The sequence below is a fragment of the Sycon ciliatum genome, chromosome 4 (assembly GCF_964019385.1).
Source record: "Sycon ciliatum chromosome 4, ocSycCili1.1, whole genome shotgun sequence".
In the NCBI taxonomy this organism is placed as follows: Eukaryota; Metazoa; Porifera; class Calcarea; order Leucosolenida; family Sycettidae; genus Sycon; species Sycon ciliatum.
The window spans coordinates 2368356-2394192 of record NC_088646.1 but is presented as its reverse complement, the minus strand read 5'-3'; the positions used below and the strand labels follow the sequence as shown (position 1 = coordinate 2394192).

Here is a 25837-nt window from a genome sequence, read left to right as displayed (position 1 = left end):
GGTGAATTATTTGCTTCCACTCCAAGGCAATATCGAGGTATGAAGGGTGCTTGTACTGCCTTCCAAAGTGAAGAGGAGATGAACATGGCTTTGCATAGCTGTTGTTCTATGCCAACTTACCTACTCTTGCTGGTACCGTAGTGGCATATTGCAAATTTCGTGGACGAACAACTCTAGTCACTAGTGGCTAGTGAGCAACAATAACAGGTGAGATTTTTCAATTCGACAAAAATTGTTTTTGTTTGAGAACTGACAGTGGCAGTCATTAGACTCAGTAGGTGTCTCTCTGCTGCTTCTTTCCCATCATCGGTAGGGTTGTGCTTGAAGTAAAAATAAATAGAAAATGTGGAACAAAAATCTGATCATGTAATTCGAATTTGAACTTCAAAGTATGTGTACATCAAATCACAAAAATGACTGTCAAGGTGGTGCTGTGCATTGAAAAAGACTGGGAGCTGGCAGCAATGGAAAGGGTAGAAACAAAACCAGTAATGCAGAGTATTCATAAGGTAGAGGGAGATGAAAACGGGAGAGGAGTAGTGAGGACTTCAGTTTGAAGTAGTGTCAATAGACAGCATCGTGTTGCATACGTTGTGAATATTGTGTGAATCTAATAATTGTCACGAAATTGATATCCAAAATTATTATCCCCTGAGTAGTATTATGGTGTTCTCCTGTGTTTACATGCAGAGCCTTGACGTTGCTGGACGAGCGACAATATAAATTACATAAACATGTCGCTCGTGATGTGGGATGACTGCCGTATCGCATTGCCAACGCAAACCCATCCTGTGTCAGTGCAGCCATCCAGCAACTTGAACTCCCCGGACCAGATGCCGCTGCAGCTGAACACCATGCCGATGGAAAGCCAGGAGTTGATAGCGAAGCATTCTGGTCTGCACAGTACAAGGCAAAGAACAATTATGAATTATAATGCATTGTAATCTTTCCGACACGTCTTTGTAAAAACAAACAAACAGTGCCATTATCACAACACTTGATCAAGCATCTTGATGGAGGTATTTTCCATTGTGCTGGCTCAGCATCTGCACCAGGAAGACCATGTACACTTACACGTATCTTGTGTGTGTGTGTTCGTGCGTGTGTGTTTGTGTATCTGTATGTGCACACGTGTGTGTGTGGGGGGGGGGGGGGGCACGCACATGTGTATGGGTAGGAGTGTGTGTATGTGGGGGGGGGGGGGGTACACGCACATGTGTATGGATGTGCGCGCTGCATGCGTGTGTCTGTGGCCGGATGGGGTGGGGGTGCACGCACATGTGTACATGTGTGTGCGCAATACAGCATGTGTGTATGTGTTCGCTGAACACAGGGTGTACTCCTGATTATAAACTTCGTGATCATTGTGATTTCATGTGCTTTGAAGTTGAACTTCGCAATACATGTACTGATGCTTGATTAGATTTATGTTCCACATGTTCTATTTATTTTATTTTACTTCAAGCACTTGTACTATTCAAGCACAACCCTACCAATGAAGGGAAAGAAGCAGCAAAGACACCTACTGAGTCTAATGACTGCCACTGTCAGTTCTCAAACAAAAACAATTTTTGTCGAATTGAAAAATCTCACCTGTTAGTGTTGCTCACTAGCCACTCGTGACTCGAGTTGTTCGTCCACGAAATTTTATGCCACTACGGTACCAGCAAGAGTAGGTAAGTTGGCATAGAACAACAGCTATGCAAAGCCATGTTCATCTCCTCTTCACTTTGGAAGGCAGTACAAGCACCCTTCATACCTCGACATTGCCTTGGAGTGGAAGCAAATTCACCATGAGTTTTCCAATTCGCTACGATCGATCTCGGGGTGATGATCGTGTCTTCTTCATCACCACTGCAGCCTGGACAGCCTTCGGGAAGACATGTGTCACTCTCCTGCTCAACAGATTCCTACATCTAGATTTGGTTACCGTCAGGGAACGAAACAGAGCTGCAAAACACCAAAGTAATTGTTTTCTTCCATTCAATTACACTGCTGAACATGCACAGCATGGTGACAGCTAAGCAGTACGCACGTCATCAAGGCCAATTTCCAAATATGGGAGGTGTTATTTATGAAATTTGACACAGTTCCTCTTCTCTGATCGGCTCGAGACATAGCTCATCGGAATCAGTGCCCAATTCTCCTTCGGATAAGCCATACTTATTTTTGGCGTTCAGTTTCCCTTTAATAGCGCTAGCTGCATGCAAAGAAATACCCGGCGAGCGATAACTCGTAAAGCTCGTCGCCAACGCATTTTTCGTCATGGTATCGATGACGCGACACATGCAACGCGCGTGCGCGGAAATCACTTGATCGCTGATTGGTCGAGCTTGGCATTGAACCAAGATGTCCGCCACACACACACTATTGTTGACTGTACTGTGCAGGTACAGAGCGAAACTGTGTGTGTGAAGCGGATCACGGCGGGGCCCAGGGAGATTCGAATCGCCAAACCTCGACTGTCTGCTCGCTAGAACCGCAGGCCCAGCGCCTGTTGGGTTGTGTTTGTGTTCTCTCCACTCCCCCGTGCATGAGCCGGGAACAACAAGGTGAGCACACGCAATGGCCTGTCCAACTTCAACATGTTGCCTTGTCGAATGAAGAAGAAGTGATACATTCTGCACACATTTCAATGCACATGATGTATATGTACAAGGGGTCGTGATTGGGAGCACAATGCATGTGCATGTGTACGTGTGGGTTTGAATCTATCGCCTTTTGCAGAAAGAAGAAACAGTTCGAAATGAGTATTTTCAAAGATAGGGGATAACTTTGAGAGTGCGCGTGCGCGTGTTTTGCGTCTTTGCTAGTTTTGGAGGGCAGCATATGGCGGACGGCCGAAATGCATTGAGTAACAGCAGGTCAGTGCTATCTACGAAAATGATGCGGAATTTGTTCCTTGTTCGAACGAGAATGTTTGGAAACGTGGGCACACTTCTCATTATACGAAACCTCATTCAAAGGATGCTGTGTACAACCGAATGTGTACGATGCTCAAGTTTCTCAATTTTGTTTATTCCAGTCATACCAAGCCACAAGATTGGCAACCTGCTCCCAAGATGATAATAATTATCAGTGGTATAAATAGAAATTTCAACGCTTCGTGTATGAGAAGTGCGTCCACGAACCAATCACCGTTCACGTGCTCTGCAAATGTATGACTGATGTCTTGTTTCATGGTGTTATTAGCATAACCAAAATAATATGTGCAGAGTTAATTTTGTCATTATGTGTGCGAAATTCCCATCATTCATTCACTTTGTAAACACTGTGGTTGTGAAGCTTGTTTACCATACATGCTTTCCAGTCATGGTTCTGTCTCAACAACACCACTTTTCAGTTTTGTACAACGATTAGTTAGAGAATGCATGCATTGCATGTGTGGTGGTAACTTACTGTAACTGTAAGGGTGGGTGGATGTACATGTATGTGTGCGCATGCATCTGGTTGTGCATATGCTCATGGTGTGTGTGTGTGTGTGTGTGTGAATCTAAAAATTAGTGGCTGTGAATTCATCAGCCTTGCAAGCTGTTGAATGGTGTAATCCCAGCACAAGTGCTATGTCTAACATAGCTGTTCGCTATCATCGCTTCCGCGATGGGCAGGTCTGAGATGTGTGTGTGTTTGTGTGTACGTGTGTGTCCTCGCGCATTGGATGGATGGATTTCCAAATTTGCGAGTAATCACAAACGTACGAGCACACACATACACATATACACATGCATGTATATCTGTGTCGCCCAAGCGTATGTTTGCACTCTACCTGCATTGTTCAGAACATTCTGCAATCATAGTACAGTACGTATCGAGTATAAGGTTGGCGGCTATAGTATTATACCGGATATAGTGATCAATTTCTCAAATTCATTTTCATTTGCCATAACTAAGTATACACAGTTATCGCGTATAGTAATATATCGCCTATAGTGATCAAATTCTTATTTCAAAAGACATTTATTACATTATTTTTGCATCGATTATAGTGATTGATGTAAAATCAAGCAAACTTGGCTGATTTCCGGGCTATGAAACATGAAAATTTGAGCTGTACGCAAGTCGCGGCTTGGCTGACCTCATCAGGGTGACGTAGTGCACGAACTGCGCTGTTTCAGATCTGATATGCACAGTTGCACACTCTGGTTTATGTACTCTTGGTATCGGTCATAGTGATATATCGCTTATAGTGATAAAATGCTCAAAATCAAACACCAACGCTATAGGCGATACTGACTGTATCATGGCATGCATATTGACATAGGATAAACCAAACGTAGTCCTAGTCTATGAAGCGGAATCGTCCTTGGGTGCACGATATGGCACATGGTACTAAGTTACAGGGCGCTTTGCGCCGTTTCACGCACAACTCTGCTTTTCATCGACTGGCACTGTACTTGTGCTTTTTGTTTCATTCAAGATATCCAAAAGGTACTGTGTGTGTTGAGTAATGCTTGGATAAAACAGCATTGGAAATACCTATAGACCATCAGTGACGATGGAATTCTGCACACGCGCCACAGTGGTTCTAGTATACAGTACCAGGATCGGATATAGTGGCATCAGAAAAGGGCATGTTTGTCTCCCTGCTGTAGTGCCATTGTATCCAACCTTCACGGCAGTGTATTTTCACTTCATGTTCCTGAATGATGTTGGGATATGTTTTATTTTGTTCTCTCATTGATTTAGCCAGCAAGGAAGCACCTTCATTAGCCAAGTAAGTATTCACATGTATTGCACTACACGGTGTAACTGCTGTGCAGATGCCCTGTGTGTGTGTGTGCGTGCCTGTGTGTGCATTGAGTCATCTTTCCTAAATTCCTTTTGAATATCTCTCCCCTCTCCCAGGGAGACCCACGTAACCAGTTTATGACAGTGGGAAAGTATGTGTGGTACTTCGGAAGTACGTAGGTGTGTATGCATGCTATCCTGTGTCTCTCTGTTGTGTTGGTATAGACTGTGAATGATGCTGAGTCCTGGTATTCATCATTGTCTTCTCCTGTTCTTTTTCCTTGGCAGTGTGTCAGGCAGTCACCTTTCTCTCTCTCTCTCTCTCTCTCTCTCTCTCTCTCTCTCTCTCTCTCTCTCTCTCTCTCTCTCTCTCTCTCTCTCTCTCGCTCGCTCGCTCTCGCTCTCTCTTTCTCTCTCTCTCTCTCTCTCTCTCTCTCTCTCTCTCTCTCTCTCTCTCTCTCTCTCTCTCTCTCTCTCTCTCTCTCTCTCTCTCTCTCTCTCTCTCTCTCTCTCTCTCTCTCTCTCTCTCTCTCTCTCTCTCTCTCTCTCTCTCTCTCTCTCTCTCTGGTGCCTTTTGAACTGTATTGCAACAATGTCGGGTTGGGGTTGGTGTGTGCCTTTGTCTGTCTGTGTATATCTGTGTGTAGTCGCAGGCTAATGTTGGACGGTCCGGATTGACTGGCTCTCCGCAAATGGCTACAATAGCAGCCATGCAAGGTTAGTGTTTACATCTTGTCCAGCGCTAGGTGATGCCAACGATCACCGTAGACACTGACCTGAGGGAATAAAACTGGCATGTGATACGCGAAACGTGGTCTTTGCACACAGGCTGCACGTCCCAGCCGTGCTCGCCCCTTAGTCGAGGTGTTCATATTTCACTGATATCCGGGGTGGGTACAATCCCAGTACGTATACTTTGTAGCCGTGATTGTGATGTGGAATTTCCGATCGCGGGCCCGAGGCTGGAAGAGGTTGACGTGCATATATGCGAGAGAAAATGTCGAGCATCTATTCAACTGTGATTGTTGTCTGATACCAAGAGTACATAACCCCCCAGAGTGTGCAACGCCGATCCAGCTCTGCATAGGGTCTTGGTCGAGCGGAATCGGATCTTCTGATGTCATGCGTACACTCCACACCAGCGCAAGGCCGGTCTCGAGGCAGGGTACCATTGTTTTTGATCCAAGAGTACCCGCGACTCCCCGGGTTCCCCTCAGATGTGTACGGTATTATGACGCAAAGATCCGATTCCGCTCGACCAAGACCCTATGCAGAGCTGGATCAGGCGTTGCACACTCTGGGGGGTTATGTACTCTTGCTGATACTAGTATGCCATTTATGGGCTTGAATGATTTTCTCTCATGGCAAACATGTTTGATGAGGAATGACCATCATGAGACCCGTATATTCTGTACATGTATTAGTGTTGTGAAATACATGTACCTATACTATAGACCGGCCCTAAGTTCCCGTGTGTGTGTGTGCGCGCGCGTGTGTTTGCACCGTCATGCCTTTCAAATTGCCACCATGTCACAGCCGGTCACCTGCCACCGTCGTCGCTGGGTCCTGCTGGCCTGCCTGCACATCATGCACTGGCAGCTCAGGCTCCGGCATCACTGGCAGCAGCACCAGCACACGTCCATGGCGCTCAGTCTCATTCGCAGTATACTCAGTTTGGTTAGTAGGCACATCTGCAGCAGCACAGCCATGTCATTGACGGCTGTATGCCGCCCGGCCTGGTGTCAGTGTAGCCATTGCTGGTCACTGGCTCATCGGATTGATATCATGTCATTGCGGCCATCACTGGTCACTGCTTGGCCCATCGGATTGATAGCATCATGTCATTGCGGCCATTGCTAGTATGCCGATTCATGTTTTGTGCATCGGGTTGTATGAAGTTAATAGTGCATTGGAGCTGTTTTGTTGTCTTTATGTGGAATGTAGAGCTGTTTTAAATCCATGTGTGTTTCTTACTGCTCTTTCTATTGCTCCTGTAGCACCAACGAATAATATAGGTCAACCACAGCAGCAGCCAACACAACAAACCCCGCCTCAGCAGCAACAGATGTCACAGCAGCCAGCGCAAGTGGCACCACAGCAGCAGCACAGTCTGATGGCGGGTGCCACTAACCAGCAGGTCATGGAGCATCTTCGCAACTTGCCGCCACAGGATCGAGAGAGGGTGCAGATATGGATGCAGAAGAAGCAGCAGGAGTTCCAAGAGCAGCAGCAGCGCCAACAGCAGCAGGCGCAAGCTCAGTCTATGAGTGGACAGGCAACTACCCAAGGTAGCATGAATGTTCAGCAGCCGTCTCAACAGCAGCAGCAAACGAGTCCGTCTTTAGCACAGGTACGACCTCATTCAGCACACTCCATACCTCCATCACACTCACAACAGGCAATGCGACCAGCTCTCCAAACACAGTTACAACATCCAACGGTGCAGCAGGCTAGCATCACCTCTGCCACTGGTCCCAGTGCTGCTGGAGCTGCATCAGCAGCTTCAGACCAACTGTCGAGATTGCTTCTCCAGCAACAGCAATTACTGGCTTCCCAGAAGCACCAACAGGCGCGATCTGGAACTGATCTCCAGCAGCAGCAGGCAACAGCGGCTGCAGGGTCAGCGGTAGCGGGTGGAGTTTCTGTGCCCTCGCCATTGCCACCTTCCTTCGCAAGTGCCCAGGTTGTGAGCACAAGTGCTGTAGCTACTAGCGCTCAGAGTGTGGTGCAGAGCCGGCCTCCTCATGGCCAGGCACCAGGAGCAGCCCCAGTTTCTTCTGTTGCGACAGGCGTGCCCGCCTCTGCCGGCGTAAAACCAGAACTCTCCGCAGCAGGCAGTAACATTTCTGCAGCGTTAAGAGCGGCAGAACAAGTCACGGCTGTCGCTCAAGAGCAGCAAAGAACGTTTGCCGAACAGCAGCAACGACTTCTTCTCGAGAAACAAGCAATACAGGCTCATTTGGCACGGAGTGGAGGAGGAGGAGGAGGAGCAGTGGGTGGTGCAGCCACTCACTGGAATCAACAGGACCTCAAGACCCAAGCAACTTCCCAGTCCCATGTCGCCCCGGTAGGTTCAGCTGCCATTCGAAAGTCTGTTGGTAGTCCACCTCTTAGCCACCCTACGTTACCAGATGCGGCCACTGCTGCTGTTGCGGGACAGAATAGGTATGTGGGGAGTGATACGAATATGTCCACAACATCACAAAGTCATCCCATCTCGCCTCCATCACAAGTCAAAGCGGAACAGCAACAGCAGCAGCAGGCGGGGCAGCAAGGAACTACACTGACCTTAGATGCGAATAAGATCATGCAGCTCCGGCAAATGTTGGCATCGGGTCAGCTGACCAACGCTCAACGCCAGCATATCCTAGTAGCACTGGCCCACAATCAGCAACAACAGCTACAGCAGCAGCAGCAGCTACAACTTCAGCTACAGCAACAGAAACAGATGCAGCTACAGCAGCAGCAGCTGACTGCAGGTGGTGATCAATCCAGCCAGGCAAGCATTCCCCCTAGGCCACCATCCCATTCTGTATCTGTCAGTGGAATAGCACCCCGGCCACCGTCTGTACCTCACGTGCACACTGCTGACCCGGCCTCGTCAACCATGAAACCCAGTCCGCCTGCAGTGCCACATAGTGTACAACCTCCACAGCAGCAGCAGCAGCAACAACACCCTCAGCCATCATCCTCAGTGTCACCAAGTTCAGCCACCGCCAATGCAGCTGCTGCGGCTGCTGCCGGAATTTCGGGCCTCGCTAGGCAGTCTCCGTCGCCTGCACCCTCTCATGCTGTTTCTCAGTCTGGTGTCATGAACACTGCTGCTCGCCCTTCTCCAGGTCAGCCGCAGTTGTCGATGCAAGCAGCAACTTGGTCAAATAGTGCCTCGCAACAGTCTTCATTGCAGCAGGCACAAATGCAGAAACAAGCCTTACCGAACCAGCAGCTATCCCAGCCGCAGACGGCATCATCCTATCAGCAAGCACAGTTGCAGGCATTGGCACAGCAACAGGAGCTTCAAAAGCGCCAGCAGCAACAACAGCAGCAAGCGCAGGCTTCACAGCCTACCACTTCTACAAGTACTATTGCTGCAGCCAACTCGGGCAATCCACCAGCTAACGCGGCCGTGCTGCAGTCTCTGATGCAGTCTGCAATGGGCAGTGGTACACAAAACAAGTCCTTGCAACAGCCCACTCCTGCTGCTGCTGCAACACAAAGTGGAATGACCCCGGCCGCCGCAGCAGCTGTAGTGGCGACGGCAGTCGCCAATCGTCCTGGTGTCAAACCGGAGCAGGTTAAATCAGTCCTGCAGTCTGTCATGGCAGCCGCTGCTAGTTCTGGTGGTTCTGCCAACAATGCTTTTGCCTCGCAGTTTGCTCAGCTGTTGCAGCAGCAACAGCAGAATGGTGGCCATACTGCTAACAGTGCATTTGTGTCACAGTTTGCTCAGTTGCTACAACAACAGCAGCAACAGCAGCAGCAGCAGAAACAACAACAGCAGCAGCAGTCATCACAAGCACAGCCGCAACAACAAACACAGCAACAGAAACAGCAACAGCCAGTTTTAGTAAGTTCTCTATTCCTCCACTTTGTCTGTGTTGACATCAATATATAAATAGTGACATTACGACATGTAGGGAGTGTTGTGTTGTTTGTTTTCCAGGCTTTCCTGCTTCAGTGTGGATTGTATCAATGATCCTGGCCATCTCAATGATAATAATTATGATCTTTCTTGACTTGACTTCTGAAGGCCCCAATAGAGACAACCGTTCTGTTGCTGTTTTTTGCCTCTGCAGCCGAATGGTGTTGTTAATGCTGGTGCTGCGGTAGCGGCAGCAGCTGCAGCAAGTGCTGCGGCAGCGTCCACAGTTTCCGCTGGTCAGTCCAAGGCCATGACCGGCTTGTCATTACAGGTAGGCAGGTGTGTGTGTGTGCGCGCGTATAAAGTTACGCTTTCCACTTTCCTTGCAGGAGCCAGCATGCATATGTGTCCGTTAGGGGGTATGAGGAGAAACGGAAAAATTCTTTTAAATTTTTCGGTATTTACGGACGGTCAATATGGAGATATGATCAATATCAGAATCGATATCTGATCAAAATATCGCTTGGTTTACCAACAGTCAAAACTTGTAATTGGATCCCCCCTAGCAGCTCCGCTGTAGCTTAAAACATTGTTCGTTGTGAGCTGAATGTACACCACATGCCTCGCCCTGCCAGCTTAACAATACAGCAGTGGATAGCCGAGCCCTGCAACGGGGCAAGGCTGGGAACTGTTTGACATTTCTACCAACCCTTATAATCTTCACGGTGATACCGCTGGTGTAGAATGAGTCGGGGTCAGCAATCAAGCTACTGTTACATGTGTGGTGTGTATGGTTCCAGAGTTGCTGCTGCATAGTGTCCAGTCCACAGACTTATCACCCGCACATAAAGTTTGCACTATTTATTGCTTTCCCCTCCGCACCTTGCTCTCCCTTGTGTTCAGGCTGCCTGGTTTGCAATACAGCTCTCTACTGTATTTATGTTTGTTGTATGGCTGTAGCAACTGGTGATGTTCCAGAAATTGCAACAGCAGCAGCAGCAGCAACAGGCGCAACAAACGTCTCCTCAGGCCCTTCAGAGCTCACAGCAGCAGCAACAGCCAGCACAGCAACAGGCGCAAGTGCAGGCACAAGCCAATTCCTCGATGCTTTTACTTCAGCAACAAGCTGCTCAGCAGCAGGCACAATCGCAGCAGCAGCAACAGCTTACACCAGCTCAGCGGATACTGCAGCATCAACAACAACAGCAGCAACAGCAGCAGCAGCAACAACAGCAGCAGGACTCACAACAAAGACCTACACCACAGTCACTTCAACAACAGCAGGCAGTGGCTCAGCTCCAGAGTCTTCAACAGAAGGTACAGACATCTCTTCAACAGCAACAGCAAGCGGCTGCTCAAACGACAACTTCGGCGGCATCGTCGGCACTCGTGCAACAGCAGCAGCAGCAGCGTTTGGCGCAGATCTTGTCGTCTGCATCCACTGGTGGCAACACGGCAAACTGGTCATCTCTGAACCAGGTAAGTTGGTCGTCACCTATTGATGATGTATGTACACACATGTGTTGCTACCTACTGATGTATGTACACACATGTGTTGCTACCTACTGATGTATGTACACACATGCGTTGCTACCTACTGATGTATGTACACGCATGTGTTGTTGGCATCTCCTTGAGCTGACTTCTCCACAGTCACGACAAGGTTTCAGTCACCGCCACCTGTTTTCAGTCAAGGCTGTGGATTTTGTATCTCTGTATAACGTGTGCACTGACTCTTCTAGGGAGGTTCTCTTAATCTTATGGAGCCACCTATCTAAAATGCCATTGTGCATGCCTTCCATTGCCATAAAAAACCATGACTGTACAACAGAGAGACTGGCATTGCATGTCAACAAAAGTCCATAACCAAGAGTGTGAAACTGGGGTTCTGGGTCAATGTGCGCGCCACATTGCCCTCATCACGTAGCCTCCCTGCAGCACTCTCTGTACTCGGTGTTCATGCACTAAAACCCACAATCTCTCGTACCAGCACAACTGTTTTCGCGTACTCCTTCACGTTTCGACGTATTCTCCAATTTGTGGGTGCATGAAGTTCAGTTCCGTACGAAAGTTGGTATAAAAGTACAAGGAAAGTGTGATTTTTGATTTTCCACAGTGTGGAGATGTAGCTGCATGATGTAACGAAGGCAGCGTGCCGCGCATCTGGGCCATAGAAAAGAGGATCACAATTGCATTCTTGGTTATTGACTCTTGCTGCCACCTTTATGTGGCTAGTTTGAGCCGAGTTCCAAGAGCCAAAGTAAGCGTGTTCTGTCATATTCTTGGTCCTCACCGAAACTGCTGTGTCCTGACTTGTTTGAAACCAGGCTGCCATGTCACTGCCAATGGCCATGCGCACACAACTGTTGCAACAGCAGGCTCAACAGCTGCAGCAACAACAACAACAACAGCAGCAACAACAACAGCCGCAGCCGCAGCACTCTCAATCGCAGCTCCAACAGATTCTGCAGGGGCAGCAGCCAGAAAAGCCAACCGCCACGCCACAAACTCCGTTGCTGCTCCAGCAGGCACTGCAACAACAGCAAGAGCAGCAGCAGAAACAACAGTTTCTGCAGCATCACTTGCGTGTCTCTCCACCACCGTCAATGCCACAACTCGGTCTCAAGCCTGCCACTAGTCTCGCTGTGTCTTCGACACCAGAGACCAATGTTGCAACAACCACTGCCACTTCTGTCACTACTGCACCAAGCACGCCTGCACCCTCTAAACCTAAGGTATTACACTTACATTTAGTTATGCCTGTAGCTGTGCTCTGCTCACTGCTCACTGGAGATGCCCAATCTAGGACATCTCACTCTCATTGGTCACCAGCCCCGGCGTAGTTATGGACTTATGGTAGTGTGGTTCTTGCACCTGTGATGAAAAAAAAGTGCTGGGAAGGTTCTGAATGTATCTGTAGGATGTACGAGTTTATGTCGATACATTTCTTTCTAAGTACCAGTACACAAACCTAGAGGGAGCCAGTGGAGAATCTCCGGGATAGGCGGGGGTTGAAATGTATTTTGGATTCATCTTGGCGTACCTGACAGATAGGCCATTTTGGTTTGAGAATTTCATGGAATTGTTCCCCGTAGCCATGTGGTGGACTCTCTCTCTCTCTCTCTCTCTCTCTCTCTCTCTCTCTCTCTCTCTCTCTCTCTCTCTTCGTTGTGCTTGTCGTATCGGGAATGGCAGGCCGGCAGCACAGTGAGTAGCTCTGTCTCGCAGACCACTACGGTCATCAGCGCAACACCTGCAACAACAGCGGCGGCAGCAGCAGCGGCAGCAGCAGTGGCTGCGCGGACCAGTACTGCTACGACAACAAGCACTGTGGTGACATCCAGCAGACCTACTCCGGTATGGTCTACTCTAGAATTGCACCCAATCGATTTAGTGACGTGATTCTGATTTAGCGAGAGTCTATATCCAACAGCATGCATCTGACTCGTTATGGATCAGTGCATGGCGGACTGCCTTCATTTACCTTACTTGCCTCATGTTGCCTGTATCACGCCCTTGTGTTCTTGAAGTTGAAGTCTAAAATCCACAATCTCTTGTAGCAGCTCGCGTAATTGCTCGATTCGCTTGAGTACCGACACGATCTCTTAATCTTGGGTGCATGAACTTCAGTTCCGTGCGAAAGTTGATTCAAACCGCAAGGAAAAAGTGTAGATTGATTTTCCACAGTATGCGGTGATGTATTTCGAAGTTTTGAAGGCAGTACGTTATTCAGCTGGCCAATAGGAAAGAGATCACGGTTGTATTCTCTTGAGGTTGGTCTTTACTTGTTCTCCTCATTACCTCTGCAGCCAGAGCTATCTTACTTTACCTTGGAAGTTAGCTATGGAAGTTAGAATATAGCAATTGTTGTGTGTGTGCTGTAGTGCTTCTGTCTATTTTTGTTGTGTCGGTGTGTCTGTCTGTGTATGTGTGTCTGTGTATGTGTGTCTGTGTTGGTACGCTGTGCTGTGCTGTAAACAGGCCGCTAAGAAGAGAGATTCGTCGTCCTCTACCACAACGCCTGCTAAAGTGGCTTCTTGGTTAGTTTACTCTCAGCTGCTGAATGGTGCAGTTGTTCTGCTGTGTGTTGGCCGATATGCCTGTATACTACTACTGTATACAGGCATAGTGTGTAGTTGGGTAGAGAGGGAGAGAGAAATAGACAGACAGAGACAGACAGAGATGCCTGTATACTATACAAGCATAGTGTGTAGTTGGGAAGGGAGAGGCAGGCAGAGAGGAAAGGGGGGGGGGGGGGGGTAGAGAGACCGAGAGAGAGAGACAGAGAGACCTACTTTACTAAAGGCTAGTCAAATTTGGTGAGCAGAAAGCACGTGTGAACTATGTGGGATGCCAAAGACGCCATGCTCACAGGCAAGACATGGTTCAGGACGGCATACCTCCTTGCACGACCAGTCACACGCTCCACATGGATGCGCTGTTCATCAATGCGCCTTGTCTTCTTTAGGTTTGCAGCACCCATCTGGTCTTCCTTGCCTAGCATGTATAACTTAAGCTTGACACCAATCACGGCAAGCGGAACTTCAATGCAAATCCCTTGACGTTGTCTGCCATAACGGAGTCACCAGGCTCAAGAAGGCACAACATGCCGCTGCTTCCTGAAAGCCCAATATTACCAAAATTGATGTGCGGCAACAAGAAGTTATGATCCAAACAGCTAGCATACGTCGAGACGGATCATGCCCGAAAATTGGTTAACTTGAAGCTTGGTTGGAGCAAGCAAATCGGGAGGAATGCAGTGTGAGAAAGTCTTGTAATGTGTAAGTGCCTGCGCTGGAGCTTGCTTACTGTAAATCAACAAATTTTCGCTGGCGATTTAATTTCACTGATTTTGCCGGTCAATGCCAATCGGCCAAAATTAATCGCCGGCCAAAATTTCAAATTTGTCACCAAAACCAAATAATGTCAGTTTGGGTCACTCTTTTGCCAAGAAAAATTGTTCTCTTTCTCCATAACTTAGTGGTATAATTACATGTATACAGTGGCTTCTAGTTCGAATGTGATACTAGTAGTATTATTATGATGTTGAACTCACAAAAACGTACTAGTAGGTATCAAGAACAGTGCAAGTTGTAGTGGTTCTGCATGATAGTGCTGAATTGTTTTACAAGTATTGCATGAATGCTGTGAAAAATATGTATTGCATGATGTATACAAGTAATGTTAAGTTTCAGAGGATACTAGTATATCCTGTTTGTTTTTGGTGTGTTTATTTTTATGAAGCAGTCATTGCCTGACAATAGGGAGGTTCCGGAGTACGATTTTTCGTGCCAAAATCCGTAGAGGCGCTACGGATTTTTTATACGTCGTTTTCGAGCAGTGAAATGTTCCGGAGTACGGAACTTGTGTATTTGCCGTCATTGCCTTTTTATTTTGAAAATTTGTACCGAAATCAAAACTTCCCGCGGAAAATCCATGTTTCTCGTACCAGATTTGTACGCGAAAAATCTTTCTGCACCCGATGACGCAAAATCTCCATACGAAACATGGTTCGTATGAAAGCCAGTACACGGATTCTCCGTGCCGAAAAATCGTATGGAGCACGCCTGGAAAAAATCCGTAGCGCCCATACGGATTTTGGCACGGAAAATCGTACCCCGGAACCTCTCTGATATGATATTTCATGTAGAAGTTCAATTTTGTGCAAAATAATAATATTATAGTGTTGAGAATGGAATGATTTGTGACTTTATGAAAAGGTTCCACTATGCTATGAAGCAGTGTTAAACCTTAAACAGAGTGAGGTCAGCCTGCCGGTTCAGAGCCTGCTTCACCAGGACTGGGTAGCGACAAGGCGTTCTGGATCGCACAATCTACCAAACACATGGCAATGACCGTGCACGCATTCGACCCACCACGGCGGCCATCCAGCTTCGACTGGCACATCTAAGCCGGCAGGTAGTGCTCAGCGACTAAACCATTTTGCCAAACACTAGTGTGTAAAACAATGGGCAGGTTATCTGCTGCTTCAGTACACCTAGGGCTGTCAGTGCTAGGAGATGCTGAGTTTGACGATTTGGTGAGGTTGATGGCGTCCAACAAGCCAGCCTTCTCCCAGCCACAGGTGATCACTTCATCATTGCTGGAGACGTCAGTGTGAGGAGGAAGGAGAGTGCCTGTTGCAGAGCACGCCAACAGAGCTGTGATTTGCCTCTTGTCCTCCAGGCCGAATACAGGAACTTGCCGAGATCCTGCCTCTTCTAGAGTCCACTGTGAAACCGGAACAGTGGGCAATCCAGTCTCGTCCATGTTGATCACAAGCTGGGCAGGAATGCTATGCTCCTCCACAATAGAGGTTACACGCCGGTGGAAATCACTCTTCAGCTCCGTGAAATTGCCCGGTAGCTTTCGGGCAGCCTTTGTCGCCTTTCTCTTGACGAAATCAATCCTACGCAGGAGAGAACCTGCCCAAGGCTTGCTCTTGTAGGAGCGCAGGACGCATTGCACGGATACACCCTATGCCGGTTCCAATGGCGACACGACGGTTCACTATGCCTCCAGCATCCCGGATTGCATAGAGGTGTCTCTTCACCCGAATGTCGATGTCGGTAGGGAGAAGAAGAGGTCTCCCACCAGGCTGGTTGGGTAAACTGGTAACGGACTCAGGACCGATGCGACTGCTCTTCATAACCGAACGCAAATTGTTTCTCCAGGTGTTGACGGTACTGGTCGGCACTTTGAATTTCGCGGATGTTGCAGCTAGGCGATGATCATTCGAATAGCGAGCAATCTGGGCTCGTCGCTCATCATCATAATGGGACTACTTCCCTCGTCGCCTTTTGGCCCCGACATCTGCAGCCAACTGCGAGTCGATCTCTGCATTGGCTGACTGGCAGCTCACCGCTGCAGCGTCGCTCTTCTCCTCGTTCGGATCAGGAAGAAACGGTTGCTTGGGTATCTCATAGCGATTTTTCAAATTAGGGTTTTTATTTTTTAGCCAGGAAAACAGCAACACATCATTAGTTTACTGCTGCGTAGGTCTGCTGGTTACACAAACATCTGTGCGCAGGACTAGGTCAGTGAAGGTCTGAAAAAACCCAATTCACTTCGTACTGCTGCAAGAGAGAATTAGATGTGATCGCTTTTGATCCTATCATGGTCTCGTACTTTGGACTCTTGAACTCGTGGACTTTTTTGGACTCTTGCACGCGCACGGCGACAGTTTAGTGGCAGCGAAAAGTGTTTTTTGGAGATCGGCGAAAATTTGTTGATTTACAGTAGTTCATTAGGACACGTGCAGTGAACTCTGCCATCATCTCTGGTTATCCTCAGCTCTACTATTGTTAGCTTTTTCTTGCGTCTGTGTGTATGCTTATACTTGTGTGGCCTGTGTCATGTGCTGCTGTAGCATGCAACGAACCAAGAGACGTGATACAGAGATCGCTCTGGGCCCGGACTGCAAGCAGCCCTTCAACACGTTTGGAGATGCGATTGTCCGCCTTCTGCCGTTTCACATGTTTGCTGAGGTGGAGCCACTGCCCACGTTCACCGCTTCAGGTTAGTCTAATGACACGCGTGTCCCTGCAATGAGTAGCTGAGTAGCTGTGTAGCTGTGTTTGATCTGATCATACTGTATAGCTCTGCTTGGTCTACTCCCTGTGCTACTGTAGTCTAAGCCTTTCTTGCTGAATGGCTGCAGCACTGCATCTTGTTTGAAGGTAGTCTGATCACCGTTATTGCATTGGCTGACAGGCAATGAGCATTACTCTTGTATTGTACTCACCGGTTTGGACATGCTCTGTCTGCCTGTCTGTCTGTCTGTCTACAGTGGAAGAGAACTTGCGTACTACTGCATCCGATGTTGTTGCCAGAAAGGATGGAGTGTCTCAGAGATATCGTTTACTACTGCTCAAAGAAAGCATGGTAAGTCACTGTTTTGTCAGCTTCCTTTCGACCGCACGTCTTGGGAGTCTTCCCTTTTGTTTCATGGCTTCTACTCCCATTAAAATGTGTTTAACTTCTAAACACACTTATGATGGTTTGCTTCTTCTCTTTCCCCTGCTGTATGTGTGTGTAGCAAAAGGAAGCAGCTGCCGAGCAAACGTTAATGAAGCGGTTGTTTGTGAATGATCTGCGCCAAGAATGGCAAGAGGAGAAGGAACGGCTGTCTGCAGAGGCCGCTGCACAAGCCAAGGCCGAGGAAGAAAAGCGGAATCAGGCACTGGCCGAGAAGCTGGCAGCAACCGCTGGCAGCTCTTCATTGCAAGCCGACGTTTCTGCCTCTGTGACCAGCGTGACTGAAGCGGCTCTGGCAGCCGTGTCGATGGTGAACGGAGATGGAAGCGCAACATCCCTGCCTGCCCCTGCAGACATTACTGATAGCAATAGCCAGGATGCATGTGGACCTCCGGCTGTAAGCTTCGTCAATGATGCCGGGCCCGGTAGACCATTTGAAGAGACCGACTACAGCGATCTTAACTCTTCTCTGAGCGTGACCGGTGTGCCGCATATAGCTTTCTCTCCGCTCTACGGCAGTTCTCTTACAGGTGCAGAGAGCACAGCATCATCGCCAGAAGGTGCTGTCATGATGGTGGAAGACAGTTAGACCCGCTGCTAGTCGCTACACTGCCCCCATGCTCCTCTATTCTGCTGTTTTCCTGTATATAGTTGACTTGTTGGCACTGTGCTGTTGTGCATTTGAATCTCCCTGCTACCAGCACCCCGTATTGTATAATATTCACCCTGTACATCTGTCATGTAGTCACTAGGATGGGTCTCTCTCACTCACTCATCTTGCTGTTATTGTAGCTGGCCTCTTCCTGTCTTTGTATGTGAGTTTGTTTTTTATCGTCTTGGGTGTTGAATTCCAATTTTATTGAAAGTCTGTATGCTGATCGTTGAACGTTCTAAATCCATTCTTCTGAACCACCATATTTTGGAGTACACTTGAGTATGATTTTTCATGCAAGTGACGCATCTAAAATTGTGCGTCTAAATGGATAACACTGTGCCATGACGTGTGTGTGTGTGCATGTATGTATGTGTATGTGCTCACATGCGTGTGTGTCTGTGTGTGTGCACGCCCACGTGCCAGCTACAACTGTAGTCTAGCTGGCGGGTGCATTTGTGCCATCCGGATCTGCTGATTTATGGTGTATTGTAGTAACACCTATTGCTGTACTTGCCATCGATGGTGGTCTCGGGTTGCGTATACTGTATTATCAAGAGCACAATAAGCTCCCAGAGCTTATTTTACTCTTGGTGCTATGTGGTATCTCAAGACAATGGGTTGGAAACCTGCATTACACAGCATGAACCAGGGAGTAGTACAATACATACGTAGTATTGTACTACTCCCTGGCATGAACACATAATGGAAGCATGGGGTAAATCTACATAATACATGCCCTATTGCCCTTGTATTGCAATGAAATAAAAGAGTACAGGTATTACCAAGAGTACATAACCCCGGGGCCGGGGGGGGGGGGGGGTATGTACTCTTGGTATTATGTACTGTATAATTATATAAGCACAAATTAATTATTTTCGTTCACGAAATCTTTCGCTGGAGCATTCCACCAGCAGGCTTGCTACGTACTAAGTCGTTTTTGGTCGCGTTCTGTCACCCCGAACGTTCAGAAAAAGAACTTTAGTTGTTTTGTGCCCCCTAAACGAATAATTATAGCGAAAGTTAATTCCAAACAAAAATTTGTACTTATACAATACTACGTTGTAGTACACTGGGCCGCTGCAGCAGCATAATAATGCATCCTGCATGATCTCTACCAGGAGGCTGCATCCACGGCCCATGCATGGGCGAGTTCATGTCGGAAAAGTGCATCCCAGTTAGGCAGTAGCCTGAGTAGGCCTGCAGCTGGCTGAGAAACAGGCCAAGAAATTGCTGTTCAGTGTCCGGAGATGCGTCAGAGGACGCAGCATGCCCCCCCCCCCCCCCCCACAGACAGCATTAGTTACTGATGTTGTAGATCAGACTTCACTACTAATATTATAAAAATTTCCGAAACAAATGAAAAGTTTATTCAAAAACAAGATAGAGAGAATTTTCTGGGACTTCGGGTGGGCAGCCAGGAACACCCGTACCCTGGAAGTTACATGGCCTTTGCAGGGACTGGGCAGCGAGGTGCTACAAACAACTGCTGATACATCAGATTCATTCTACTGACCAGGGAGTCGTATAGACCCATACGACTCCCTGCTACTGACACACATCCGACACCTTTTTGCCCCCACACTACAAGAATAAATAAAATAAACTATTACAATAAAAAACATCGAACTTGCTAGGATCTTCATAAAGTGGCAGCACAAAACCGTAGATAAAGATAACAAGATAAAAGGGATGTTAAATGGGAATGACTTTAAAAAATATAAGGAAGACGTCGTGGTGGCGATACGGGAATGACTTTCACATCCTGAACAAGGACTTCTAGGTAATAAATATAACGTGGATCAAGCTACACAAAGCATTGTTCAACGTTCGCACAGACCAATCGGTCTGTAGGCCAGGGCCTTTAGAAACCAAAAGTTAAATCTAGGCAGAGCACCCGTGGATAACGAAACGTATCAGGGAAAGCTGGCTGAAATGACAATGCCCAGCAATAGTACAGGGTAGGTCAATTGCCTGCTAGAACAGGGCCAGCTGCATGCAGCAGCCATACACAGCCCAACACATAGCAACTGCAGACAAAACAAAAGTTAGCAGCAGAGGGAACTGCCTCTATTTTTGTAGCTGTAACTTGGGATATTGAAGCGTGATGTTGTTCATCTATGGGAGCAGAGAAAGGCTCACTGGAAGCCAGGAATTGCTCACAGAAACACCCAGTGACTGAATCAAACTCCAGAAGCCAAAGCAACGTATACCTCACATACACCAGGCAAGTCCATGAAGCATGACTTGCCGTAAAGCTGTCGAGCACACAGCCCAGAGTCAATCACACATCTTACAACACCCACCGGCCAGGCACCTAATCATCGTCCGTGTTATTTCTGATCGACGGCTGAAACGCGTCATCAAAGTCCTCATCGTCGTCCTCATGATGTATTGTCTTAGGGGCACGCTGCACGTCGTCAGTACTTCGATACGTCTTCATCTCGTCGCCATATGTGGTGGGAGCGCTGTGTGCTGCAGCCTGCTGTCTACTCTCGACGGAGCTACGCCGCCAGTTGACGGCAATGGCCTGAGACCAGCTCTGGCACTCGGCCATATCGCGATCGTCGACCTGCGTCAGTGACGCTTGCCGTGGCATGAGTCTGGTGTTGCTAGTGCTGCGGCGCTGGTTAAGGATCAGTGGTGAGGTGGCCGAGCGGTCGTCGCCGTCGTCGACAGGACTAGACGGGTACTCAAACTCTTCATCTGCGTCCAGAGCGGCATCGAGCAACACGGACGACGGCGTGTGTAACTCTTGCACCTGCCGCAGCTTCATTAGTGTGATGAAGAAGGATAAGGCAGCAATGATGTACCCCGAGCAATAGAGAATGGTCAGCGTGTCCTGTAAGCCGTGTGGTAGCGCGGCGTTCATCGTCGGCACTAGCAGCGTCGCATTCCCGCCAATGTTACTGATCACAAAGATGAAGACGGCAACGGCAAACGTGCGAGCACGCGACGACACAACCGTCGTTACTATGGCAATGGCCACTCCAAGGTAAGCCTCGCCAAACACAAACGTGATGAGCAGCGAGATGAAGGCCATCACCGGGTTGGGCAGGTAGACCACACCGAACGCAAACGGAACGGCAAGAAGCTGCAGCAATGCACACAAACAAACACAAGCACACACACACAAACACACAAACAAACACACAAACAAACACACTTACTGGTACTTGCTCGCTGCCAGAAACTGGTCACATAATCTCCCCCAAAATATGGCAATATGAATCTACTCATGGGCTCACCACACAAACACTAAGACGTAGGTGAAGACAATGTGACCAGTAAAGATTGACAGCAACAGGGCGTCTGTCGCGAGATCCGAACGCATTTACCCCGCGGACACAACGCAGGAGTAGCAAAAAAACAAACAGCCCAGCAACACACCAGCAACACACCAGCCTACGCAGACACCATCATGTTACAGGCACTTAGTAAGTTCAGCCTTGACAAGCAAGAGAGAGGCTTCACGCGGTGAATGAAGCTGTGCCGTGCCTACCTGTGATCCGACCAGCAACATGAGGCGACCTTGCAGGCCGTACTTCTTTGAAAGGCGGTCCGAGGCAAAGCCACCAATCGCAGCGCCCAGCACACCTCCAACGAGCGGTACCCAGGACATGTAGAACGCCACGTTGACGTCGTGCTCGGAGAAGTACTGGTTGACGCTGTAAGCCAGGACGTAACCCCCCGCCGAGCGCACGCCGGACGTCAGCGCCACCAGGATGATCTCGAAGCGCATCAGCTCGCGCACCATTGACTTCAAACGGCTCCACTTGGACACCCGTTTCTTCGGCACGAGCTCATCAGAACTATCCATCGACTGTCGTAGTAAGCACACACACCCACACAGAAACATGCACGTGCACACACACAAACACACAGAACACATCAAAAAGTACAAGGTGTCTCCATTGCACACAATACAATACGTATGAAGTGAGCCAAAACACACACACACACACACACGCGCGCACGCACACACACACGCACACACACCTGTCCTGTTGAGCCACTGCGACAAGGGTCACGTGGGCTCATACACACACACACACGCACGGCATTGTCTCACCGGCTCTGGCGACAGCGACAGGGATCTCCTTGTCGGCTCCTTTACGGTTAGGAACATGACTGCTGACAGGAGAATACCCGGGAAACCGGACACTCGGAACGTCCACCTCCAACCGACTGACTTGATGAGCAGCTTCAGTGCAAAGGCCATTGAAAACCCTATGTAGATACCCCAATTGTAGACCCCCAGAGCCGTGCCTTGTAGATTCTAAACACAAGTAGGGGCAAGAGCAAAACATCAGGGGCATTGCCAGTGTGAAATCTGTACATGCACTAAATTGCAGGCAGAAACAGGTTTAGAGCTGAATGCCAGTAGTAAATCATCTCGCGCGCGCGCGCGTACAAGCGGCCCTGCTACATGAATTATATGTCACACGTGCACAGGCACACCAGATGATGGGGCATATACTTATTATGTGTCTCTGTGCGGCGCTAATGAGTCCACAAAAGTCGAAACAGTTCTACCTGCAGATTGTGTGCATGTACATATACTTCAAAGTAGAAAGAGGATAGTTGAAAACAGTGTGAATGCAAATTATAATTACTTTGTCAAAGTAGTCATTGATAAGACTGACGGCGAACGGTGTACATATTGCCTCACTGTAGCAAGATACCACACACACGCACGCACATGCACACACGCGCGCGCGCGCACACACACACCAAAAAAGGCAAGTTTCAGAAACACATTAAACAAAAACAGGTGCAGGGCAGTACCCTAAGGCTGCACCATGTGCATGTACATCGTAATGCAGCCACCGACACAACTTTAAAACACACTGCTCAATTTCAATGAAAACACCGGAGTTCGACAAAGTTTATTTGGTCCTCATTTATCAGCTCCCCCTGCTATCTGCTTGAAGTTGCTTGGCACAGATTTACAGAGCACTTGCTACGCATTTTCAGTTATCCAGTTCCATGTCCTATCGAGTTGCATTCAGTTATCTGTTGTGTACTAGTATCGATAGACACTTTGGTTCGGCCTCATTTCCTCTGTGCTGCGCTGACGAGTCCACAAAGGACGAAACAGTTCTGTCCGCAGATTGAGACACTTTGTATATGAATGGCCCTCAGTGCTGCCCTCGAGGAGGGACTCAAATTCAGGGAAGAGCAGGTGGAGAAAGGTTTGTCCACGTGTATACTAGCTACAAGAAAATAGTGAATTACTAGCACCAGAGAGCTCTTAGGCAGCACCGGCGTTTGTCTTTCGGCTGAAACTAAAGGATGCCTAGAAGGGAGCCAGCTGTACTGACTCCACATGAGTGTTGGGCGCATAGCTAGGTCAAATTTCGGCCTCCCAGGGCTAAAACACATTTTGGCGTCATTTAAATTTCGGCCTGTACTGCTGCTGCCTGTATACACTGGCACACTGAACCTTGCAAAACAAATTTTCGGCCGGAACAAACTTTCAGCCAAATATGCCTAGGCCGAAAATTGCAGAAAATAAATAATTATGTGCCGAATAGTTGTTGATTTACAGTAACTGTTAGGAGAAAACCGTTAAGAGTAGAGCCCACACGCTCTGTTCCATTAACACTGCAAAAGTCAAACTCATTTCACAATAATTATTCCAACGTTTCGGCAAATTGCCTTCATCAGGTTCACAATGAGTTTGACTTTTGCAGTGTTAACGGAAGAGAGCGTGTGGGCTCTACTCTTAACGGCCAACGAAACTGCAGGAAGCCTCCCCACTTTTACTTCGTTTGTTATGAGTAAATAAACGAATAGACAAGGAGCAGGTGCAGCGCGTAGAAACTCACAATACGCCCAGGCCAAGTCTAGTCAGGACCAGTTGCCAATAGGCCGTTGAGAACGATGCCAGCACGTTCATCAGTGACCACATCGCCACGGCAATGCCTAGCCAAGAGCGGCGGTTGGTCTTCTTGCGGTCAGCCAACGGACTGAGCGTGACGCCAACCAGCGTGAACATCACGATGAAGACGGGACCGGCGAGCACCTCGTACTCAATTCCAGTGCCGCTGTACGCCCAGTCGCAAGCCATAGTGTCGTTACTGTTATTGGATACATGGATGAAGCTACTGACACAGCTGCAGCGTACATGATAGCAAAACACACACATACACACACACACACACACACACACACACATAAACACATCGCAAATGATGGAGAGTCAGGAACAGAGAGATGTGCATGTATACGTGTGTGTATACGTGTGTGTATACGTGTGTGTGTGTGTGTGTGTGTGTGTGTCGTGTGTGTGTGTGTGTCGTGTGTGTGGTGTAATCCCAGCACACGTTGCTTTGTTTAACATAGCTGATCGTTAACTCTTCAACGACGGGTGTGTGTAAGTGTGTAAATGTGTGCGGTGGTGGTGGTAGGGGCCCGGGGGGGGGCTGGCTGGTCAGTGGTATTCTCCCACAAAGCCACAAGCATTGTAAGTGATGAGTTGCTTCAATGATCACTCCTGACCCACAGGAACACGAGCGTGTGAGTGCACGGCCATGTCCAAACATGTGAATGCATGCGTATATGCATACACAATACATAATATAATATACAACACGGAACGTTACGCAAGCACATTGTGTGGCTCAAGCGCGCGCACACACACACACACGAACATATGCATGCACGCACATACATGTACCTATGTACACGCACATCATGTACCCCCCCCCCCCCCACACACACACGCACGTACACACACGCACGACACATACACACACACACACACACACACACACAAACACACACCTGGCTTCGTCTGTTGCGTTGCAAGCAGCTGACTTGCTACCATTGGTCAGTTCACATATTCGATCTCCAAAGTGTATGTCCTTTGCCATGGGCTTGCTTGACACAGCCAACACATAACGGTCCATTTGATTGACAAGATAGACCAACATCAGGATGAACAGGACATAGGTTGGGTATGTCCCCGCAGATTTCAGCATACTGATTGTCCCCATCGTGCTTGACGATTAGCTGCCCGAATGCTGCTGCTGCCAGTGCCTCGTACGGGAAGGCTCAACTCCAAACCTCACAATTTATTTTCTGCAAAGACAAACTTGAAGTATGCTAGTTTGCAAGGAAACCATCCAGAGAGGCAGCCCAGGGATCTACCAGCTACTTTGACTCTTCATTCTCGATCCTACAACTACTCTCGCATTACGCTGGGAGAATGCCCTCAAAGAAAAATATCACAGGTGGCAGACCCAAACCACTCACAGCCGGGCCGTTGATTCTTGAATTGTGGACATTATTCCAATGTCATTATTTTTGTCCTGTCACCTGGCCGGATAGTTTTCATTCTTGTCATGATGACCTGGCCCATCATGTACTTGTCTACAACTAGACGCTGTACCGGTATCAGGGAGTACATGTAGTACAATACCGTACTACTCCCTGGTAGATCTACATGTAACATGGTCTGTACGATCTACATGTCTCGTACATGACATGTCGACAGTCAGTTCACGCCGCGCCGACGCGTGCCCACGCATATGCTGTTGCCCCTACCAACGGGTCGGGGGCATGTTTAGCTAGCGGGATCCGGGAAGACAGTAGTACGAGTACTCGAGTACAGGTAAGGCGCGCCGGCGCCTATTTTAGTACGGTACATGTATTTGTAGCATGCAGTACGCGTAGGCTACATCGTCATCAGTACGTACATGATGTAGATCTACCATGCATGCAGCCTGAAAAAAAAAGAAAAAAAAGCCTGTGGACTGAGTGTGGTACCGCGCGCGCGCTGTTTGAGTTGTCGCGGGAAACCGCATATTGTACACCTCATGCTCACACTACACGTTCTTGCCGTTTCGGCCAAAGCGAACACGTGCTGTCAGCTGAGCCCACTTCATTGGAAA

General features: G+C 48.4%; 2 protein-coding genes and 2 long non-coding RNA genes across 4 annotated transcripts; 2 read left to right on the top strand and 2 right to left on the bottom strand.

Annotated features, from left to right (window-relative positions):
* The first annotated feature begins 24 nt into the window (after positions 1 to 24).
* On the top strand, positions 25 to 1073 carry LOC135813592 (uncharacterized). The gene is made up of 2 exons (XR_010553027.1): positions 25 to 207; positions 691 to 1073. It is a non-coding gene; the product is annotated as an uncharacterized LOC135813592 (long non-coding RNA).
* LOC135813591 (uncharacterized) lies at positions 345 to 1752 on the bottom strand. Its single transcript, XR_010553026.1, has 2 exons — positions 1594 to 1752; positions 345 to 896 (listed from the first exon to the last, which is right to left on the bottom strand). It is a non-coding gene; the product is annotated as an uncharacterized LOC135813591 (long non-coding RNA).
* A 646-nt stretch (positions 1753 to 2398) lies between these two features.
* Positions 2399 to 18274, top strand: LOC135813876 (polyhomeotic-proximal chromatin protein-like). Its single transcript, XM_065326898.1, has 14 exons — positions 2399 to 2552; positions 2814 to 2864; positions 4687 to 4714; positions 5376 to 5445; positions 6265 to 6405; positions 6726 to 9295; positions 9525 to 9641; positions 10271 to 10789; positions 11638 to 12045; positions 12506 to 12667; positions 13292 to 13350; positions 16680 to 16828; positions 17100 to 17194; positions 17349 to 18274. The coding sequence occupies exons 2-14, from the start codon at positions 2830 to 2832 to the stop codon at positions 17874 to 17876; spliced, it is 4881 nt and encodes a 1626-aa protein (XP_065182970.1). The 5' UTR covers positions 2399 to 2552; positions 2814 to 2829; the 3' UTR covers positions 17877 to 18274.
* Positions 18275 to 19246: 972 nt separating this feature from the next.
* Positions 19247 to 25255, bottom strand: LOC135813875 (D-galactonate transporter-like). Its single transcript, XM_065326897.1, has 6 exons — positions 24729 to 25255; positions 23771 to 24058; positions 22556 to 22610; positions 22012 to 22218; positions 21442 to 21762; positions 19247 to 21033 (listed from the first exon to the last, which is right to left on the bottom strand). Exons 1-6 carry the CDS (start codon positions 24938 to 24940, stop codon positions 20257 to 20259), a joined length of 1860 nt encoding a protein of 619 aa, XP_065182969.1. The 5' UTR covers positions 24941 to 25255; the 3' UTR covers positions 19247 to 20256.
* Positions 25256 to 25837: the final 582 nt, after the last annotated feature.

Coding starts and splice junctions, on each gene's coding strand:
- LOC135813876 (XM_065326898.1), top strand. CDS start 2,830: ATGGCGGACGGCCGAAATGCATTGAGTAACAGCAG. Junction 2,865..4,686: donor AATGCATTGAGTAACAGCAG/GTCAGTGCTATC, acceptor TCATTGATTTAG/CCAGCAAGGAAGCACCTTCA. Junction 13,351..16,679: donor CCTGCTAAAGTGGCTTCTTG/GTTAGTTTACTC, acceptor GTGCTGCTGTAG/CATGCAACGAACCAAGAGAC.
- LOC135813875 (XM_065326897.1), bottom strand. CDS start 24,940: ATGGGGACAATCAGTATGCTGAAATCTGCGGGGACATACCCAACCTAT. Junction 22,219..22,555: donor TCAATGACTACTTTGACAAA/GTAATTATAATT, acceptor ACTTGTGTTTAG/AATCTACAAGGCACGGCTCT. Junction 21,034..21,441: donor TGTTGCTGGTCGGATCACAG/GTAGGCACGGCA, acceptor GCATTGCTGCAG/CTTCTTGCCGTTCCGTTTGC.